The following is a 21,709-nucleotide window of genomic DNA, read 5'->3' as shown; positions in this document are numbered from 1 at the left end:
TACTGAACATGCTTCAATGTGGGGCTGCAAGTCTGAGTAGGACTTTCCCTGTATTTATTCTGCTTGCCATCCATCAGGCTTCTGTGGCACTGGGCACAGGAAGAGAGCAGAGAGACTGAGTTCACAGAAGAGACAATGCTCCTGCTGCTCGTGCCCAGGCAGTAAGGAGGAGGAAGCAGCCACACTGAAATGCAGAGGAATGAGGCTTGGCCTACACTTAAAAATGTAGGCTGGCATACCTATGGTGCTGAGAAATATGAAAAATCCACACCTCGACTGTCATAGCTAAACTGACACAACCCCAAGTGTAGCTACCATCATTTGGGGAAGCTGTGCTCCTACACTGACAAAAAAACCCAGCCATCACTGTAGGCCTGCCTCTACAATATGGCGTTATGACGACATAGCTACAGCAGCATAGTTATGTCACAACAGTCCCTACAGAAATGGCCTGAGAAATGGGGTGGGAGTGGGTGTTGCAGGAGACAGAGGGAGAGGTGAAGCTGATAGGGGAGTGAATAAGGCTGATCCAAGTAGGTGGAGATCTGGATGCACGGGGGCTCATTGGAAGGGTTCCGGGTGATGGGACAATGGGACTCTGCAGCAGATCCAGGTGAAGGTGGTTGGGGCTCAGCAGGGGTGTGTGTGTCTGGGTGTGGGGGGCCCAGGTGCTAGGGGAGCAGAGCTTGATGGGGTGAGGGCCCAGGTGCAGCTGGTTGGGGATCAATGGGGTGGGGGTCTGGGTCTGAGGGGCAGGGCTTGTCAGGGTGAGGGTTTGATGGACCTGCTTCACAGGAGAGCTCCAGCTGCTGCCGAGCAGATGCTGCATACCAAGCTCCCACTTCCCCCATGACTCCCCTATCCTCTCTTCTCCATCCTACTCCCACATTCCCCTCCCCTTGCCCTATTCCACCTCCTCTTCCTTCCCCCTAACATTAGGCACCGACTTCCCCTCTTTCCCATAGATGCTCGACCCCCCCATCCCCAGCCCCACCCTCACTCCACCCCTTGAGGCCCTGCCCCTGCCCACTCCTGCCCCGCCCCTATTCCAACTCCTTCCCCAAATCCCCTCCCTGGCCCCGCCTCTTCCCCCAAGTGCACCACGCTCACACTCCTCCCAGAGCATGCTAATGCTGCCAAACAGCTGTTTGGCAGTGGCCAGGTGGGAAGCACTGGGAGTTCTGGGGTCCTGTCAGGGGGTGGGGAGGGGGCATCCTTAGCATTTCCTAACTCCTGAGTGCTTGATTTTACAACCTTAACATTCTTTTAATGTAGTTTTTTTGGGGATGTATATTTCCTAGAATTGCAAAGAAAAAAAAAATCCAGAAATTCAGTCATGTGGAACCTGTTGACCCCCAGATTGGGTCATCAGCAGGTTTCAGGGTTCAGATTTCTATCACTTGAGCTACCATAATAACCGATAACAACAGAAGGCTGTCTTCTTTCTGAGCTAGTCATTAGAACAGGGATGATAAATACTTTGCCATTTTCAGAGCTATTTGCTGCCAGTAAAAGTGTGTTAAAACTCAGGACTCCTGGATTCCACTCTGCATTTTAGAGGGGAGCGTTCTCCAGTAATTCCTTCTATTCCTGTGCCCTGGACCATTACCGTCCCTCTCTGCACCCACCGGCAGCCAAACTCCCTTTGCCCCATCCCACCTCCTCCTCCCCTAAGCGCACCATGTCCCCACTCCTCCGCCTACCTCCCAGTGCTTCCCACCTGGCCACTGCCAAACAGCTGTTTGGCAGCATTAGCATGCTCTGGGAGGAGTGTGAGCGTGGTGCACTTGGGGGAACAGGCGGGGGCATGGGAGTCCCCGGGGGTCTGTCTGGGAGCGAGGGTGTTCATAAGGGTTGGGGCAGTCAGGGGACTGGTGGGGGGGGGGGTTCAGGGGGGCAGTTAGGGGTAGGGATTCCAGGAGGGGGCAGTCAGGGAACAAGGAGCAGGGGGAGGGTTGGGGGTTCTGACCGGGGCAATAGGGGTGGGAAGTGGGAGGGAGTGGATGGGGGCTAGGGCAGGGCTCTCCCCTCTTTTTTGATTGTTGAAATATGGTAACCCTAGGCGGGTGCCAGGGGGACCCAGGGGGCGCATGAGGGCTGGCGCCCGCATACATCCACTGCAGCCTACAGGCGCCCCCGGGCAGGTGGCGGGCCGCAGCCTGGGCGGGGGGGGGGGGGCGCAGCTGCTCCCCACTAGCAGTGCCACTGCCGCCTTTGCAGGGCTGCTGCCCCCCTGCATCACGCCGGCTCCTCCATGGCTGGGGCTCGCTGCTGCTGCAAGCGGGATGCTCTGGCGCTCTGGTGCCTCCGGAAGGTGGCGCCTCCCTGCCAAGCTGCTGCAGCGGCCCGAGCCCAGCAAAGCCAGTGAGTGGACTCTGGGCGGGGGCCACCTGGGTGGGGTTGGGAGGGCTCGCAGGGGGGCTGTGCACCCTCCAGGGGAGTTCAGGGGGTGGGGAGGGGGAAACCAGCTGTGGGGAGCAGCCCCTGGGCACGACTGGCCCCTGGGGTCTATAAAGGCTCGTTGGGGATTTGCCCCTCAATGAACCGATGTGTACGGTGGAAGTCTCACCTAGGTGGCAAAATATCCTTGCCCTGGTCCTGCCCCAGGGGGTGCGTGCACCCCAGGTTAAGAACCACTGCATTAAACTGATAAGATCTGCATTTTAATTTAATTTTAAATGAAGCTTCTTAAACATTTTAAAAACATGTGTTTACTTTACATACAACAATAGTTTAAACTTATAGAGAGAGATCTTCTAAAAACGTTAAAATGTATTACCGGCACGCGAAACCTTACATTAGAGTGAATAAATGAAGACTCGGCACACCACTTCTGAAAGGTTGCCGACCCCTGGTCTAAGTATATGATCACATATTAGTTTTCCTTCACAGGACCTCTGCCTCATTCAATAAACAGGATGGATGGGATTCAAGGAATTAATCAAGGCTGTGTAATTTGTTGTTTACCAGACCCCTGCTTCATTTGCTGCAAGTGTTGCAAGATGTGTAGTGAATGGGGCAGGAGACTGCAGGAAGAGAAAGGATGGTTCACCGTTAAGACAGATTAATGCCACCCTGGGTAACTAGATTCTACCCCTGCCTTTGATACAGAGTTCATATGGGATAGTGGGCAAGTCACTTAAACCAAACTTTTCATGGTTGACCTCTAATTGTATGTTCTTCATTTCCTGAGTGCCCAAAGTGAGACACCTGCACTTAGATTTGCGGAAGAGCTGAGCACTCAAGTGCAAATGAAACCAACTGCAACTGTGCTTTGAAAATATGAAGTACTTTAAAAATGCTAAGTACACTTAAAAAAAAAAATCACACCTTCTTAAGTGTCTCCAGTTGGACACTCAAATTTATTAAGCACTTTTGGCCTCAATCCTCTGTGCCTCAGTACCCCAACTGTACAACCACCTATAAGAGTGTTGTGAAGATAAACACATTAATGTGTCAAAGCACTGAGATACTATGGGTGACAGCTCCACAGAAATGGCCATGAGGGACTGAGTAAATCTGTTTTCAGTTCAGGGTCTGAATAGTGTGTTATGCAAGACCTGGGGCTACATGTACGTTAAGAAATCTTGAATATCTACCCATTCACTGAACGAGGGTGGGGTACTGTGGAAAAATGTGATCATCTAATTAAAGATTTTATCATAGCAGATACCAAGGGCGCAGAATTAAGGTTGCCCGGGCAATCTTAATTCTGGCATTTTCTGACACTTAAGTGTGAGTCTACAACCTTAATATTATTTTAATATACTTTGCAATAGCTAGTTATAGATAAGATTTGCTTCCTATTACACAATTCATGTCTATACAGATGCGTTAGCGGTTTGAAAAAAAGTAATTTGCATGATGTACAACAAACTGTATACTTACTAACAGCAACTATACCAAGTTTCTTTACCTGTAAAAAAAAAAAAAAAGAGAGATAGATCTTTAGTGGTTTTCTGCTCTGAATTTCCTACAAATACTAATCCAGCATTCTAGAAACATTAGCATTTGCAAATTCAGAACTATGCATGAAAAAGGAGGCATATATATATATATATATGTGTATATATATATATATATATATATATGTATATATATATATATATATATATATATATATATATATGTATATATATATGTGTGTGTGTGTGTGTGTGTGTGTGTGTATGTGTATATATATAATGTGTATATATAGCCACCCAGCACGTGTGTGTGTGTGTATATATATATATATATACATACACACACACATACACACACACACGCTGGGTGGCTAGATCCACAAATGTCTTAGGCACCTAACTACCACTTTAGACACTCCTCAAATGCAACATTTAGGTGCCACTGAGATCCTCAAAACACATGCTCAGCTGCCATCTAATTCTTTAGGCACCCAAGTCCCCATATGCCTTTCTACCATTAAAGTTCCCCAGGAATCTAAGTTACCACCAGCAAGCACATGGACAGCTGCCTCAGTCTATGTGCCCAAACGCCTATCTCATGCCTAAGCCACACTGGGATCCTCAAAGTGAACCTCCACACCCACAGTGCCCCATCTAGTAGGCAGGCATTCTCTGAGCACACCAAAGCCAACACAAACAACTGGAGGAGAAAGTATAAGAGGGGGCATCACTCCTAACTTTTAGGCCAGTGGTGAGAGCACTCACCTGGGATGTGGAAAATACAGGTTAGATTTTCTCCTCCACAACCTTCATGTGGAGAAGGAATTTGAACACAGGTCTCCAACATCCCACATAAATGTTCTAACTATTGGATTAAAAAAGTTATAAGATACACCACTTCCTCCAGCTATTTTTTGGGGGGGGCGGGGGGGGGAGGGAAGAGACGCACGCGCTAGGAATGGCTTAGGTGCCTCACTCCAGGAGAGAGCTCAAGACTATCAATCCTAAGTGGAGACAGGCACCTCCCTCCAGCCCAGACTTACACACTTGAGTCCTTTGAGGGGCATGCACAGCATTTCCTATTAACTAGCTTTCTGGCTTTTCTTCGGCACCTGTTTCTGCCCATGCATTATACAGGTAGCCTAGGTGCCTTACGAGGCTCTGGATTGCCCTGGGTGGTACTACAATCCTGAGTGTTGCAAATCTAAGTCCTATTGTGGATCTAGCCCTGCACTTAAATACTGTTCTGTGTCATGTATCCTCTCCTCATATGACACTACAATCCATCATGAAGCCATGTCCCCACTGACTCTGTGTTTATGCCACATATATATTGGCCTCTACTGAGCAAAGCCTTAACCATGTGCTTAAATTTAGCATTTGAGTAGTCCTATAAGTTTAACAAGACTACTCATGTGCTCAAAATTAAGTATACACCCGTTTTGCTGGATTGAGGCCTCTTGTTTCCATATCATTCACTGTTCCTGCTTCATTCTAAGATGCCCCCTGCAAATTAGTACCTGTGAAATTTGATTATAATGCAAGTCCTGGAACATGTTATTTGAAAAGTAAGATTTATGATATTCTGAAAGGTTTGAGTTATCTGTGTAAATTCAAGCATAAAAACTAGTATTGAAGTATAATTGAATCTGTGAAGACTGATTTGGGTTGTTAATATAGTCACTTTTGATTTAGTCTTCACTCATTATTCCTTTTCTATATATTTGAGGAAAATGTGGAGACTTTAGTGCTCAGAAAAAAATAAGGAATTGATAACAGTCCTCATCCTGCAAACACACGCATACCTTTACTCATGATTAGCCCTATTAAAGTTTATGGGACTAACCATCAAATTAAAATTACAGATGCGCTTAAATTTTTGCAGAATTCAGGCTGTAAATTGGAGTCAGTCATTCATATACCAGGTGATCTTTGCAAATTTTCTCCACACTAATGTGTCTATAAACCAGAGTTCTGATCTGAAACACACGTCTACTACCCTCTATATCTGAGCTTCTCAACTCTGTGTGGTGGTTTGGGGTAGGGTGGGTTGATTAAAATCAGCAATTTAAATCATGTTTAAATCGCCAAGTGAAAAGTCTCAATTTAAATGGATTTTAATCAACTTTTTCGTTAGTACTTCAGTTATTTTCAAAAGAAAGTTGCATTCTCATTGGTTAATATAACCATTAAAGCATGTTGATTTACAATTAAATAGAATCTTTGTACATCTTTTTGCTACCTAGTATGGTAGACTATATTATATACATTTACAGTAACTCCCCACTTAATGCCCTCTTGCTTAACGTTATTTCAATATTACGTCCCTGCTCCATTCAGAACATGCTCGTTTAAAGTTGTGCAATGCTCCCCTATAACATCCTTTGGCTGCCTGCTTTGTCCACAGCTGGCAGCCCCCGCATCAGCGCCCCTATAGCCTCCAGCCCCAGCGCCTCCTCCCCGCTGGCGGACCCCAAGGATCAGCACCTCCCCCTGTTCCCCCCACCTCCAATCAGCTGCGTTGCGGCGTTCAGGAGGCTGGGGGGAGGAGCGAGGATTCAGCGCACAGCCTTCGCCTTCCCCTTCCCTCCCTCCCCTGTCGGCAGCAATCAGCTGCGTTGTGGCGTTCGAGGCTAGGGGGAGGAGGGAGGAGCTAGAACATGGCATGCAGAGTAAAGGGGGAGGAGGTGGAGCAGGGGGGGAAGACGAGGCGGGTTAAGGGTGGGGGCTTGGGAGAACGGGTGGACCGAGGTTTGAGCCCCTGGAAAAATCGGTGCCTGTGCTTGGGAAGCTGTCGCTGTGAAAGGTGCTTCTCCTAGCCTACAACATCTTCAGCCTCCTTGCCTGCCTCATCTGCAGTGCCAGTGGGCTGTGCCTCTGGGGGGGGGCACCTCCCAAACTATAGTACAGTACCTGTATTAAATTGCTTGTTTAAAATGTATATAATGCCTTTTTTCTGGCAAAAAATGTTTCCCTGGAACCTATCCCCCTGCCCCCATTTACATTAATTATTATGGGGCAATTGGATTCGTTTAACATCGTTTTGCTTAAAGTCGCATTTTTCAGGAACATAACTACAACGTTAAGTGAGGAGTTACTGTATTTAAGCAATTATATAGCTTAATATTTTCAGATTCTTATTAACTGTATATTTTAAGTATGTTAGAAAATGGTGAATGATATATTGCTTATTTACTAGATAATTAACTTTTGCTCATGATTTGTGTGAAGCTGCATTAGGATGGTAACTGGAATTTAATTAAACACAAAACAGCACATAAAATGTATTTTTATTAAACAAACCTTAAATGTTTTGTAGACAAGCTTATCTTACCAAAACGTGTTTCACATTTACAACTAAATTATTTATTAAACAGAGAGATTAAGGATTGTCAGGGAATTAAACTGATTTCAGGTCAGCCTGGGAACATTTTTAGATATGCGTAAATGAAAGCGACCAGAGCTTAAGGTCCTACTTGCCTAAATTTCTTGAAAATTAGGCAGTCTCCTAAATTACTTTGCCAGTTTCTTGCACCCAGTATCACAACCCATGACTCCGTACACAGGATCAAGCCCTTAATACAGTGCATGACCTATTGTGTCATTTACAAAGCTTGACTTTAAAGGAAAAAGGTTTTCCCTAATACTTTCCTTATACAGAAAAGCAGCTTTTAATTCAAAGTTTTTGACAGAAGCTCATTATAAGTTTGTCTTAATATTTTGTATTAATTTAATTTTAAAACAGATTTTCTTAAAAAAATTATAATTTAAGTAACAACAAAAAATACAATTAATAAAATCAGATTTAAAAAAATTCCTTCCCAAAACAAACAAACAAAAAAATCCATTTTTATCCACCCTGGTTTGGATCAGTGGGTGGAACATGTGAATGGAAACTTGTACCAAGATCTTCAGGGATGAAAGTTCAGTGAGCACATTAAATCAAGCATCCCTCTCCCAACAGCACATTTTATACCAAGGAAACAATGATTTAATGAAAATTAAGGATATACCACACCATGTGAGGGACTGGTTCTGGGGCTGTAGAGATAGGTAAGCGATAGTATGAACTCATTTTGACTATCTGGGAAGGACAGATCCCTGGTGCTGTCAGTGTTTCAACACAGAGCATGGGTATGGAGAAAAAACATAATTTGGGAACAGACTGCATTCATGCATTTCAGCCTCATAATTGATCACAAACTTTTCACTTTGATTATTTGCTCCTTCTGGTGCATGACTGATCATATGTTATTGCTCCTGCTCCTTAATTACATGGCAAACTTTTAAAACATGAGGACAACCGATTCCCAAAATAGGTTCATGAATAAATAGTCAACTGAATACAGGCAATGAACTAATAACATGATTGCATGAATACCAGTGAACTCAACTCATACAATCAACCGGAAGGGACCTCAAGAGATCATCTAATCCAGTCCCCTGCACTCAAGGCAGGGTTAAGAAGACCATCCCTGATAGGGGTTTGTCTAGCCTGTTCTTAAAAACCTCCAGTGATGGAGATTCACAACCTCCCTACGCAATTTGTTCCAGTGTTTAACCACTGTGACAGTTGAGAAGTTCCTCGCCCCCCCCCCCCCATGTCCAACCTAAACCTCCCTTGCTGCAATTTAAGCACATTGCTTCTTGTCCCATCCTTAGAGGTTGAAGAGAATATTTTTTCACCCTCCTCCTTGTAACAACCTTTTATGTACATGAAAACTGTTTCCCCCACCTCCCGCAGTCTTCTCTTCTCCAAACTAAAACAGTTTTTTCAGTCTTCTCTCAGAGGTCATGTTTTCTAAACCTTTAATCAGTTTTGTTGCTCTCCTCTGGACCTTCTCCAATTTGTCCACATTTTGGGAAAAATGTGGTGTCCAGAACTGGGAACAACACTCCAGTTGAGGCCTTATCAGCACAGAGAAGAGCAGAAGACATACTTCTTGTGCCTTGCTTACAACACTCCTGCTAATGACAGGTTTCAGAGTAGCAGCCATGTTAGTCTGTATCGGCAAAAAGAACAGGAGTACTTGTGGCACCTTAGAGACTAACAAATTTATTTGAGCTTAAGCTTTCATGGGCTACAGCCCACTTTAGCAGATGCATAGAATGGAACATATACTAAGGAGATGTATATACACAGAGAATATGAAATGGTGGGAGCTGCCCTACCAACTCTAAGAGGCTGATTAATTAAGATGAGCAATTATCAGGAGAAAAAAATTTTTTTTAGTGATAATCAAGATAGCCCATTTCAGACAGTTTGACAAGAAGGTGTGAGGATACTTAACATGGGGAAGAGATTCAATGTGTGTAATGGCTCAGCCATTCTCAGTCTCTATTCAAGCCTAAATTGATGGTATCTAGTTTGCATATTAATTCAAGTTCAGCAGTTTCTCATTGGAGTCTGTTTTTGAAGCTTTTCTGTTGCACGATTGCCACCTTTAAGTCTGTTACTGAGGGCAGGTCTACACTATGGGGGAAAAAAATCGATATAAGATACGCAACTTCAGCTATGTGAATAACGTAGCTGAAGTCGAAGTATCTTATATTGAATTACTTACCGTCCTCACGGCGCGGGATCGACGTCCGCGGCTCCCCATGTCGACTCCGCTACTGCCGTTCGCGTTGGTGGAGTTACGGAGTCGACATGAGCGCGTTCGGGGATCGATATATCACGTCTAGATGAGACGCAATATATCGATCCCCCAGAAATCGATTGCTACCCACCGATACGGCGGGTAGTGAAGATGTACCCCAAGTGACCAGCGAGACTGAAGTGTTCTCCTACTCTTTTGCATAGAGACTGTCCGGACAGTCTCTATGCAAAAAGAATAAATGGACACAAATCTGATATCAGGAATCAAAACCAGTAGGAAAACACTTCAACACCAACACTCCCACAAGCCTTGTTACCCTGTCAAATCATTCCTTTGTTCTTGACAAATCCACACTGACTGTTACTTATCACCCTAGTATCCTCTAGTTTTTTGCAAAATGATTGCTTATTTGCTCCATTATCTTTCTGGGTACTAAGGTAAACTGACCCGTCTATAATTCCCTGGATAATCCTTATCGCCCTTTTTATAGATTGACACTATATTTGTCCTCTTCCAGTCCTCTGGAATCTCTCCCATCTTCCATGAGTTTTTCAAATATAACGGCTAATGACTCAAATATCAACTCAGTCATCTCCTTGAGTACTCTAGGATGTATTTCATCAGGCCCTGCCAACTTGAAGACATCTAGTTGTCCAAGTAATTTTTAAAATTTTCTTCCTATTTTAGCCTCCAATCCTTCCTCATTTTCACTGCCATTCACTATGTTAGATGTCCAATCGCAACTAATCTTTTTGGTGAAAACCGAAACAAAAAGGTAATTTAGCACTTCTGCCATTTGCACATTTTCTGTTACTGGCTTTCCCCCTCTCCTTGAGTAATGGACCTATCCTGTCCTTCCTCTTAGTTCGAATATATTTGTAAAATGTTTTCTTGTTATCCTTTAAATCTCTAGCTAGTTTAATCTCATTCTGTGACTTAGCCTGTGTAGTTCTGCCCCTACATGTGTTTTGCTCATGTTGTTTTTTATACTCATTCCTCATAATTTGTTCTTATTCCCACTTTTTGTGGGACTCTTTTTCTGAGTTTCAGCTCACTAAAGATCTCCTGGTTAAGCCAGAATGGTCTCTTGCCATACTTCCCATCTTCCCTACATAGTGGGACAATTTACTCTTGAACGCTTATTAATATCTCTTCGAAAAAACTGCCAACTCTCTTGAACTGTTTTTCTCCTTAGACTTCCTTTCCATGGAATCTTACCTACCAACTCCCTGAGTTTGCTAAAGTCTAGCTTCTTGAAATCCATTGTTTTCACTCTACTCTTTTCCATTTTACCATTCCTTAGAACAGGGGTAGACAAACTATGGCCCATGGGCCAGATCCAGCCCGTGAGCCGTTTTAAGAAGACCCCTGAGTGGCACCATGCAGCTCGGCCTCACTCCAGCCGGGGTGCTGGGTCAGGGGCCACACCACTCAGCCTCTCCCCACACCCCAACCCCCTGCCCTGATCCCCCTCCCATTCTCTAAAATCCTCAATCCCAGCCCAGAGTACCCTTCTGCAACCCAAACCTCTCATCCCCAGCCCCACCCCAGAGCCCACACCCCCACCCCAATTTCGTGAGCATTCATGGCCCTCCATTCCATTTCTATTCCCCGATGTGGCCCTCGGGCCAAAAAGTTTGCCCACACCTGCCTTAGAATCATGAACGCTATCACTTCATGATCAATTTCACCTAAGTTGCCTTCCATTTTCAAATTCTCCCCCAGTTTATCAAAAATCAAACCTAGAACAGCCTCTCCCCAGTAGCTTTTTGCCTTCAAAGCATTCCAAGAACGCTCATTTACTGACAAGTCACTTTTTGTGTGATTAGATTAACTCTCTGGATGATGTGGCCCAAGTGGGGCATTTGAGGAGAGTCAGCATTACAGCACAGAGGAAAATCTGCACAGATCTAGAGGAAGGTGCTGCAGCGCCCATACTGACCGTGGAAATCAGAGAAGGGGTGAGCTTCCGCGCAGGAGGCTGCACAGTGGGGGTGTCATAGACTTATGCTCCGTTTTCACTTTTCCCGGCTTAAAAAGTGGGTGAGGAGATGGGGGAGTTATTGCAACAGCCGTATAAAATCCTAAACAGAAACAACGACCTTGTAGGTGGAGGAAGCTGGCCCGGGAGAGGGGGCGCGGCTTGTACTCCCGGTGGGGGGCGGGGCTGGGGCGATCACCGTACTGCAGGACAGGAGGGGGCATGGGAGCCCACGGCGGAGGGGGGGGTCACTCACGCTGCGGGGGAGAGGGGAGCCACATGATCGGGGGGGGGGGGTCACACACGTTGTAGGTGTGGAAGCTCCTCCCCGCGGCGGTGACCAGGTAGAACTCGCGGTGGCGCTGGTGGTAGCGCAGCACGTGGGGCAGGTGGTTGGAGTAAAGGCCGAGAGCGCGGAAGCCCGAGAAGAGCGCGCTGCCGCCACCGCCACCGCCGCTGCCCCCGCCGGGGGCCGCCCGCACCGCGCTGCCCGCACGCGACATCCCCCGGGCTGGGCCGCCAGCGCCGGCACCCACAAAAGCACGTGTCCGTCCAAGTGCGCCGCGGAAACAGCCCCGCCCCTTCCGGTGCCGCCGGCCCCCTCCGGCTCGCGCCTGCCTCCGCTCGCTCCGAGTTCCGCCTTCCGCGATTGGGCGGAGAAAAGACCCCCCACAGCCGATCGCGTCTGCGCAGGCGCTGCCCCCTGCCCGGGGACTGGTTTCCTGTCGAGCTCCCCGTGTCGTAACCAGTGTCTACGTCACCGCGTTCTCTGAGCCGTACCCCCGCGCGCCTATCCTCGGGGTTCCCGCCGGCGTGTCCCTACGTGCGGTCCTGTGCCAGCCCCGCCTGCTCCCGGATCGGGCCGCCCGAGATCCCGACTAATGAAATGGGGGCTCCCGTCCCAGGTGACGGGGCTCAGACTTTGCTCCCCAGCCCCCAGGGCTCGGATCTTACTTGTTTATTTAAAGGTGCACGCTGAGAGTCTCATCACCTGACTCCAAGAGCTGAGGCTTTGAGAGAAACAACAAATATCACCGGACTTGAAAGAAAGCAGGAGAGGAGAGTGAGCCCCAACGCCCTCATGGGGAAAAGCATCTGTCAGTTTTGTATGGCTATAGTCTATTTGTTAATCATTGACATTGCGCCCCCTCTTGTATGAGATACAGATAGCAGCCCAGTCCTGCAAACTTGCATAGTGTTTGATGCTAACATGAGCCATCCCCATTGATTGTAAGGGGATCCTTCACAGAAGGGATAGCTCAGTGGTTTGAGCATTGGCCTACTAAACCCAGGGTTGTGAGCTCAATGCTTGAGGGGGCCACTTAGGGATCTGGGGCAAAAATTGGTCCTGCTAGTGAAGTCAGAGGGGGCTGGACTCAATGACCTTTCAAGGTCCCTTCCAGTTCTAGGAGATTGGTATATCTCCAATTATTACTTATTACCTAAGTAAGAACTCAATGATACTCGGTAGGATTGAGTTTTTAGACACCCTCTGGTGTCCCAAGGAGTTTATGATCTAGATCGGATTGATGGTTTTTCCCCCTTAGTTTCACACAAATCTGGCATTCTCTAGGGTTGCCACCACTGAGGTACGAAAAAGCCAAAAGAAAACACAGGATGTCCGGGATGATCCTGAGCCCAAAAAACTGAACAGACGGTGGTGTTTACTAAGCACCCTTATAGATTTCTCAGGACAGCTACTACCTCCAAAAAGGGACAAGTATGGGAAAACATGGTTAGGTGGCTACCCTAATTCTCAGCATGTTATTGTTGTGTTATTCAGAAATATTTGCTCCAGAATAGCTTCTATGGACAAATCTTTGTGACAGAGAAAAGAAAAGCTGAAAACTAAAGAAATAATGGTTGTCAAAACCTGCCTAACCTCAGGCCTTTGGGAAATTTTTCCAGGCCCATGGAACTGTTCCCAGCACCTCAAGCCTTTTGTGGGTGCCATAGCTGTGTTGCTGTAAAAGCTGTTGGTACAGATACAGCAGCCATAAATGTGGTTACAGAGAGTCTAGATTAATTTCCAACAGGCTGCAAAGAATAGATGCATTCTTAGGCTTCAGTATTGTCTTAATTCACCTAAAATAGGTGAGAGCTAGTGTTTTCCTGATTTTTCTTTATAATATATTTTGTACCAATGTATTTTGAGACAACAGATAGAAGCACAGGGAGAAGAACAAGCCACCCAGAAAGAAGATCTCGATTTCCCATTGTAGAGATGTATGCTGACACCCTAAGTGGAAGGGTTGGTAGTGGGAAGAGAAGAGATCCACTGAGAAAAAGCTTCATTAATGCAGAATTAAGGTTGCCAGATGGTGTCTTGTACCCTTCCAGAACATTTTTGGCTATACTTGGCTTCTGAAGTTCTAATAGTTTAAAGGGAAGGGTAGGTTAAGATGGAAATGGTGGAGGGGATGCTATTTTGAGTACGTGGTTTGGGAGAAGAGAGGCACAACAATCTTCTCTCACATGCTTAAAGTTATTGTAATCACCAGACTAGTTTGAGTATCGTTTTCAATGGTGATCCTCCATTGGTTTAGTGAGTGCTATGGAGTAAATGTTGAGTGACTGAGATCACTGTGAGCACATTCAGGGGTGGTTTGATCTGCAATGCTACACAAAAGAATTGGTTAAATCTGCCAACATTAAGAAATGTTATGGGGGAGCGCAGGTTGTAGGGGACGGGGAGTTATATCTCTGGGATCCCTTTTGCGAATGCCTCCAAATTTGGATCAATAACCCTACCATAAACCCACCTGAGGCATACCACATTTCAAAGCATTACAAGAAGCATGTGGATTTTAGAGCAACTTTAAAAGTCAATCTTTAAACAGAAAGTTGTTCTCAATCTTATTATAGCACAGCTGGTATTCTGTTATAATGAGAAGGGCCATGTCTACACTATGCAGACTATAACGACATAGCTACTGCACTGTAGCTATGCTGGCATAATCCTGTAGCACAGATGCAGCCTACAGTAACGGAAGGGGTTCTTCAATCAATGTAGGAACACCAGGCAATGGTACTTATGTCTCCAGAAGCATTCTTCTGTTGACCTAGCTGTGTCTACAACAAGGATTAGGTTGGCACAACTGTGGTGCTCAGAGATCTGGATTTTTCAGACCCCTGAGCTCCATAACCTAAATTTTGAGTGTAGACCAGGCCAAAGTAAAGTAGCTTTTAGGATCACCCTTCCCTTCCCTTTATTCCAGTAGAAGGGTAGAGGTGAAAACAAAGAATTCCACCCCCTTCCTCTGCACAGTCAGGTTGAATAGGGAGAAAGAGGCGATTATGTTATTTGATAATATTATGTTGTATATAGCTGCCCACATGCTTTAAACAAATGAAACCATTTTCTGATTAAACCAGGTATCTGGGAATCACTAGATGATTGTGTGCATATTTGTGTGTTTTAAGTCAAATTTTACCAGGGCTTCAAAGCTGAGACAGTTTGGTTGTTAAAGTTCCACTCCTACCAGATCAATAGGACAAAAATCAAAACCTCCACTAAATCCTATATTCTTTACCTCAGATGTTGCACTGTTCAAATACCGATATAATGTATGTGCCTTCATAATGATGAAACACTGGAGAGGCGGGGAAAACAATTGCACAAAACCCCAGTGACTAATACTTTCACTCTTACAGACACATGCGTGGGTATGCACGAAACACAGCAACAACAATCGCCAAAAAAACATAAGCAGACATGCACAAACCCAATGCAAGAAATACATGCATGGACTCATGCAAAACCTACCACTAGCACTGCCAAACATACAGATAAGGACATGCACAATACTCACTACCAAAACTGATCAAATGTATCTAAAACCACACAGCAACACCACCAAACTATAGTTTGGAAAAATAACTGACACGCACAACCTACCATCAGAATAAGAATAAGAACATTGAAGGTACATTTGGATTAACTACTTCCAACACAGCCAGACACTTTTAAAAACTTTTTAAAAAATGTTCAAAGCCTCTCTTCTGGCTGATCTTTCTCCATGCCCCCATATGTTGCCATTTCCCTATATCCCATTATTTTCCATTCCTGTGGACCTTTTCTAATCTGTTCCAAGCTGCCCCCCTTTGACCCACTTTACATACATACAAAGTATGGCAAACAATTTCATGAAAATTGTTTTAATTAATCCTTACATTATGGCTGTAAGCTATTTGTTTAGCAAATTGTACGTTAAAGGTTTTTACAAAATAAATTAAAAACATTTTAAATGTGAATTAAAAAAATCTTTTGTAAAATATACGACTTTACAAATTTGCATCATTGGTCATAAATATTTCTAAAATTAAGAGGGAAATCTATTTTTTGATATTAATATAACTCCTCAGTACTGCCCGTAGTTCTTGAAGTCTGTGCGTCTCACATGGTTGTGCTCTCAGAGATCTCTTTCGCTTTTTCATTCGATGGATATTGGATCTAGGTTCTTGACATTCAACATGCTGCTGACCATGAGAGCAAAGATCAGTGAATTATACTTTAAACTGTAATCACATTTTACAAGGTTGATCAAAGACACTGGCTAACGGTTTTCCCACCAAAGTCAGTGGGAGTTCTGGCTGTACAAAGAATGCTAGATCAAGCCCCCAAGAGTGTTTTTCATACTGATGCTGTTTCTTCTACATCTAAAAAATTATCAGTCTGCTATGCATTTCTGATTGTAAAGGATTTGTGCAAGGACGATATTCATCTTGAGTTATAATTCAGATTAAATTGTTAGTTTCTTCCAGTAGTTTGGCCAATAATATTCATTCTGAAATGCTAACTTCCTTTTGTGATACATAAGAACTTAATACATTCAGAGGAAGCACAAAAAAATAGCATAATTATTATGAACACTGGAACATAGCTGAAAAATAATGACTTTAATATTAAAACGCACCACATCACAATTCACAGCGGGTGAAATTCACCCCATGCATAGAGGTAAATAGGGCCTAAATGGCACATGGGTCTTGTGCTAGCTGAACTGCATTTGGGACTCTGAACAACAACATATATTGAGCAGATTACCGTAGGAGTGTAATCCTGCTTGTTGAAATTGGCGAGATTTTGCCGGTCACTTAACAGGAAAAGTATTGAGTTTCCTGGTACAGAAAGGATTGTGGTGTTACCACAAAAACTGAATACACGAGGCAGTGGGGGAAAGCTGCGTTTCAAGAGAGTACTTTTGTTTTTTACTTGCAAAAGGCCAAATCCTGTTTTCTTGAGTGAGGTAAGCAGCCTCTTTGACTACTTGCATGAGTACAACAGGCAAGAGGTTAGTCCAAATACAGTAAAACTTCTACAGAACCCAGCCCCTATCTTGAGCATCAACATTAAAGTATCCCCAAGGTTTCCATCAGCCTTCATTACATTGCTCTCAACCTTTAATTAAAAGCCACTTCTGCCAGACAGTAACTTAAGGTGTGGTTATGTTCTAAAATGCAAAGACAGCATTGAACAAATTGCTGGGTTTACATGAAGGTTTTTACCCTCTCACTAACTTGCAGCACTGGAAACTCAACCTGGGCTCAGAAAGTCAAGCTGCTCTTTCTGGCTCACACATCACCAGTTGTAATCAGTTCTGCTGCCGAAGTTTAGAGGCAAATTCTGTCAGAGACCATGGAGGTGCCCTTGGCAGTGAACAAGAGTGTTTCAACTGCACAAACCGGACAGGATTAGAGGGAGGCAATGCAGGGGATACACACCACCTTCATGGCACAGCATCATCATCCTCATCAGCAATGGACTACCAACACATGGCACAGCCCTCTCACAACGTGGGGACCCCTGAATGGCCATAAACATTGAGCTGATGAGAGTGAGACCTGGGCAGGCCAGCTGATGGTTGGGGTTAAAGGATCTGGTCACTGCTTAGATCCATCCTCCTTTTGCATGTAAAGACCAGGAATCTTTACCCCCATGCATCCTCTGAAACAGTAGCCAGACTATTTTTCCTTTAGTTAATTCTGTCTACTATGCATGAGCCATAATAGAACCTGGTTCACTCTCCCATAGTTGTAGTGGTTTTGTGTGCTAATAAGAATGAAAAGTTGTAAACAAGTTATTTTTCTCAGTAAAAGGAAGCAACTGTGATTCGGTATGTGGAGGGGGAGCAGCTCTGAGCGAGAAGGCACTATTTTTACATGGTCACTTTACTGATCTTAGCTACTTACTAACCTTATTTCTACACTCGAATTTTTACTCCCCATTGATAGCTAACACGTGTGCACAGGCTAATCTGGACACCCCTACATGTTTGTTCTGTGCTAAAAATCGTTTTTTATTTACCCGAAAGATCAGACCAGTGTTAACCACTTCCAGCTAGTGGGTAATTAACTAGGTCCAATTAAAATATACACAGTAAAGGCAAGCCCAAAGAGGGATAATCATAGAATATTAGGGTTGGAAGAGACTGCAGAAGGTCATCTAGTCCAATCCCCTGCTCAAATCAGGACCAACACCAACTATCATCCAAGCCAGGGCTTTGTCAAACTGGGCCTTACAAATCTCTAAGGGTGGAGATTCCACCACCTCCCTAGGTAACCCATTCCAGTGCTTCACCACCCTCCTAGTGAAATAGTGTTTCCTAGGATAGGTTTGACTATCTTGGAAATCAGACATAATATGTGTGGAAAAGCGGGGGGGGGGGGGGGAAATAGCCATAGGATACACTACAGATTAATTTTTGGGGAAAATAGCTGGATGTCAAACATATTTAACCCTTAAGCTAAACAGGAAAAAGATTTCCTCAGAGACTCCTCTACACAGGCAAAATAAGACCCGTAATTCATTACCAGTGTTACCCCATAAACAATAGAAACTGTAGTACAGACAGGACTCAGATGGGTTTAGATATTTTTACAATTATTTTTATGGTGGTAAAATCACCTGGACCAGGACTGCTATAGTTTCGCTATTGATATCATCAGCTGCGCCAGTTTGAGTAGACAAGACTGGGGAGGTATGGTGCTGCAGAACAGTGCTCTGGGACGACCAGGTGTCTGGTCTGAATGAAACCTCTGGGAAAAAAATCAATTCTCTATGGGCCTGTCTTTTTCACTTTGCTCCACGAATCTTTGGCATACTCCTTTTAGTGGGAAGTATTTTCCTTTGCCTTTTTTGATTGCCTTCGAGTCCAGCGTTAGGAGCGAATACAGAACCTCTGGTTTTAGAAGCAGCCTCAAGTAGTAAGTGATTTGCATATTTCCCAAGCCGACTTCCGAAAGTGAAAATAAGCGCACTCCACCTCACTCAAAACATTCAAGAAGAAAATAAAGACGTGCTATAGGTTCTGTCCTGTTCTTACCTTGCCTGGGAAATAGTCAGCACAAGTTGCAATCAGAATGCCACGAGTTAAGGACCAGACATCCTCATTCTGTGAACGCTCTAGGCAGCATCTGATAGTGTTTTGTATACAGTCCAGCAGTTCGCCTTCCTGATATGTGCGAAGAGAAGCAATATTATGACTAATACACTAGCGGCGGTAATGGCGTATAGTAGCCGATAGATGGCACCCATTATACCTGTCCCAGCACTACTAAACCAGCTGTTCCTTATTCTTTCCTCAATCGTATTCCTTCTAAACCAGCTGTCTGAAATCACTGTCTTAGAAGAAATAATCACGAATTTCTACTTTCTTCCCGCTTCCAATTACATCTTTTAACACAGTGAGGGAGGCGAGAGACACTCGGGTATCCACCCTTACATCTTCTAGTCTTTTTGTTTTGTTGTTGTCATTCAAAATAGCTTACCCACCCCCATACATATAATATATGTATATGTTAATAATTAATAATGTCGCTTACTAACGATGTTGGGATTTGTTCATCTAGTTCAAACTTCTGGCTGCTCTGGCACCTCTCCATGGTACTATCATTGCACGGCTTCAGAAAGCAATGACCTACTATAACAACACACATACACCCACAACACTCACTTGTTCCCCGCATCCGTGAGAATCCTGATCATTTAGCTAGAAAGAAAGAAAGAAGATCATAATCTTATGTATTAATTAACCAACAGTCAGTTATAGAACTAGAGGGTCATGCAAAACAATTTATAACAGAGAACTTTCTAAAGTATTGTTAGATTTTGTATCTATTTTATACATCAATTACAGTGATCTCGACAGCTATATATACGGTCGTGTTTTCTTCCCTAACCTGATGCCCTCAAAGATACATCACTTGTCTCAGCTTATTTAGGTTATCTGCCAAAGTCCTAGCTAGAGGCGTTCAGACCTGTTTAGTTCAAAATTACATCGTGTTTTTGGTTTTATATCTATTTTGCAAATCGGCTTGTCCTTATTTTACACTGTTTTATTATTCTCTTGTATTTTCTTTCTACAGCTTGTGCTCTTAGAAACATGTCACTTACCTCCAATTACTCAAGTTATGTGCCAAGGTCCCAGCCAGAAGAAGTCTTAGCTTCAAAAAATTATGCTCTTTTACTAAAGCGTGTCTGTAAAGCCATGTGTACACTCCCTTCATATACTACTTACACCCAATCATAAACATTTATCACATTGATAATAAGCAGTTTTCTTCAGCACTTGCGAAATACTGTGCATGTTATTTTCTCCTCCTCTCCTTCCCCCTTACAGCACTGAAGTGTGGAATAAACCGCAGGGTTTGGAAGGAACGTATCTGCTTTGTTTTCTCCTCTTTTAAGCTACTACAATTTACAGGGTAGCTGGAGAGAAATGTTACTATCATACTTTCCACCGTTTAACCGTCTTGCCCAACACAGCTTCATGTCACCCTGGGAAATTAGGGGAAGATTTCCCCCTCCTCTCCAAATGTATTGGAATTGTCTGGAGAAAACCATCTTCTAAGCTTTTCAGGTCCCAGATTTACCAGTCAGCGTTTTCTAAAAGTATCTTTCCACTAACATTAAAGGCAACTGTAGAAGCAGCTACTGTACCACCAATTTCCATTTGATGCTGTAAGACAAACAACCACGCCTTATAAACTCACTTTCTACGGTACCTTTTTCAGATGTACCGAGATAACGTTAAGAAATTCATCTTTTATGGCTTCATGGTTACAGTTACTGAAATTGTAAGTAGACATCAGCACTAAGTCAGCAAGCTGAAGAAAGATGATCAACCTAAGGAGGACTGTTGAAGAAGAACAAGAAGGAAAAAAACAAAACAAAACAAAAAAACACCCAGCATTAGTTATCAGGAACTATATTACCAGCAACGAAACTAAAAATTTAAGAGTTATAGTTCTGTAGAATAAATAAATCAAGTGATACTTGTAGTTCTGAGTACTAGATGATTACCCATTATGTTCTTTGAAGTTGGATTTTCAGTGCTGGGGTTCAATGCTTTGCTGGCTTCACATATATATAGGATGTATCTGAACGCCTACGGTCAATGGTATTTTCAAATGCCATAGCTGGGGCTCATTTTGATGTCTCATGCACCTCTTTTCCTGGGCTGTAAAATAGTTATTCATAGTATTGTAATGAAGTTGTGTAATTAGTAATTTAAAAAGAAATAGAGAAATCTTGTAGTACAAACAAATTTTGTAATCCGGGGATACCTCCATGAAAAATAAGACAACTCTTGCAGTCAGTGCACAAAGTTCAACAACTGCAGCTTGTTCCATATAGCTTTGAGGCAGAATATCCATATGTATGTCTGAATAGACAGACAGATGCACACTCAATATTTGGGTGCAATATAAGTCGGTTTTAAAGAATACAGAGAGAGAGAGAGAGAGAGAGAGGAGGCTATAATGAATGTGCTGACATTAGCCTTTTCATGACCTCGATCAATGTTAGGGTTATATACTTTGTCCGGAAGGAAATGTTATGTGTTCGGCTTGATGCTATTAGAAGCAGATCAGCCGGATACCTGGCAGTCCCCAGAGAAGGGTTTGTAGCCAGTACAGATTGGGACACGATTGGAGCGGGATAGTCCATGGCCAATGTGTGCTTTCCCCACTAAACCTGCAAGCCACACTGTTCAAAAGCGAAGACACAAAGAAAAATCCCATTTTAACGATTTTTAGCCAACCTAGTAACAATTAAGAAGCCGACGGGGCGGATGATGTCTATTTGCATCCGGTAATCACACTGTCTGCAGCCCTGGAATGAACACAGAGCCAAGCACATTCGCTGATTGTTCCCCTTTTTTTATTGTGTGCCAGCAGAGACGCGTCTTGCTCAGATGTGTTTAGTGAGGAGTATGTTGCCT

General features: G+C 44.1%; 1 protein-coding gene across 3 annotated transcripts in view; it reads right to left on the bottom strand.

Moving 5' to 3' along the window:
• The window catches only part of WDR36 (WD repeat domain 36), a 67,192-nt gene extending 46,383 nt beyond the window's left edge, over positions 1-20,809 (bottom strand). Inside the window, exons 1-5 of one of the 3 annotated variants that reach the window (XM_039545393.1) lie at positions 20,791-20,809; positions 20,493-20,623; positions 19,442-19,477; positions 18,812-18,940; positions 3,889-3,916 (exon numbers count right to left, since the gene is read on the bottom strand). In XM_039545393.1, coding sequence (XP_039401327.1) covers positions 3,889-3,916; positions 18,812-18,940; positions 19,442-19,477; positions 20,493-20,623; positions 20,791-20,794 — 328 coding nt within the window. In that variant the 5' untranslated portion in view covers positions 20,795-20,809. Of the gene's footprint in view, positions 1-3,888; positions 3,917-11,447; positions 11,590-11,791; positions 12,152-18,811; positions 18,941-19,441; positions 19,478-20,492; positions 20,624-20,790 lie in introns of those variants that run through there. The other 2 variants (XM_039545395.1, XM_039545394.1) reach the window with 2 other exon arrangements.
• Positions 20,810-21,709: the final 900 nt, after the last annotated feature.

The sequence above is a fragment of the Mauremys reevesii genome, linkage group 6 (assembly GCF_016161935.1).
Source record: "Mauremys reevesii isolate NIE-2019 linkage group 6, ASM1616193v1, whole genome shotgun sequence".
NCBI lineage: Eukaryota > Metazoa > Chordata > Testudines > Geoemydidae > Mauremys > Mauremys reevesii.
The sequence above is the reverse complement of the archived record's forward strand: the minus strand, read 5'-3'. Positions and strand labels throughout refer to the sequence as shown.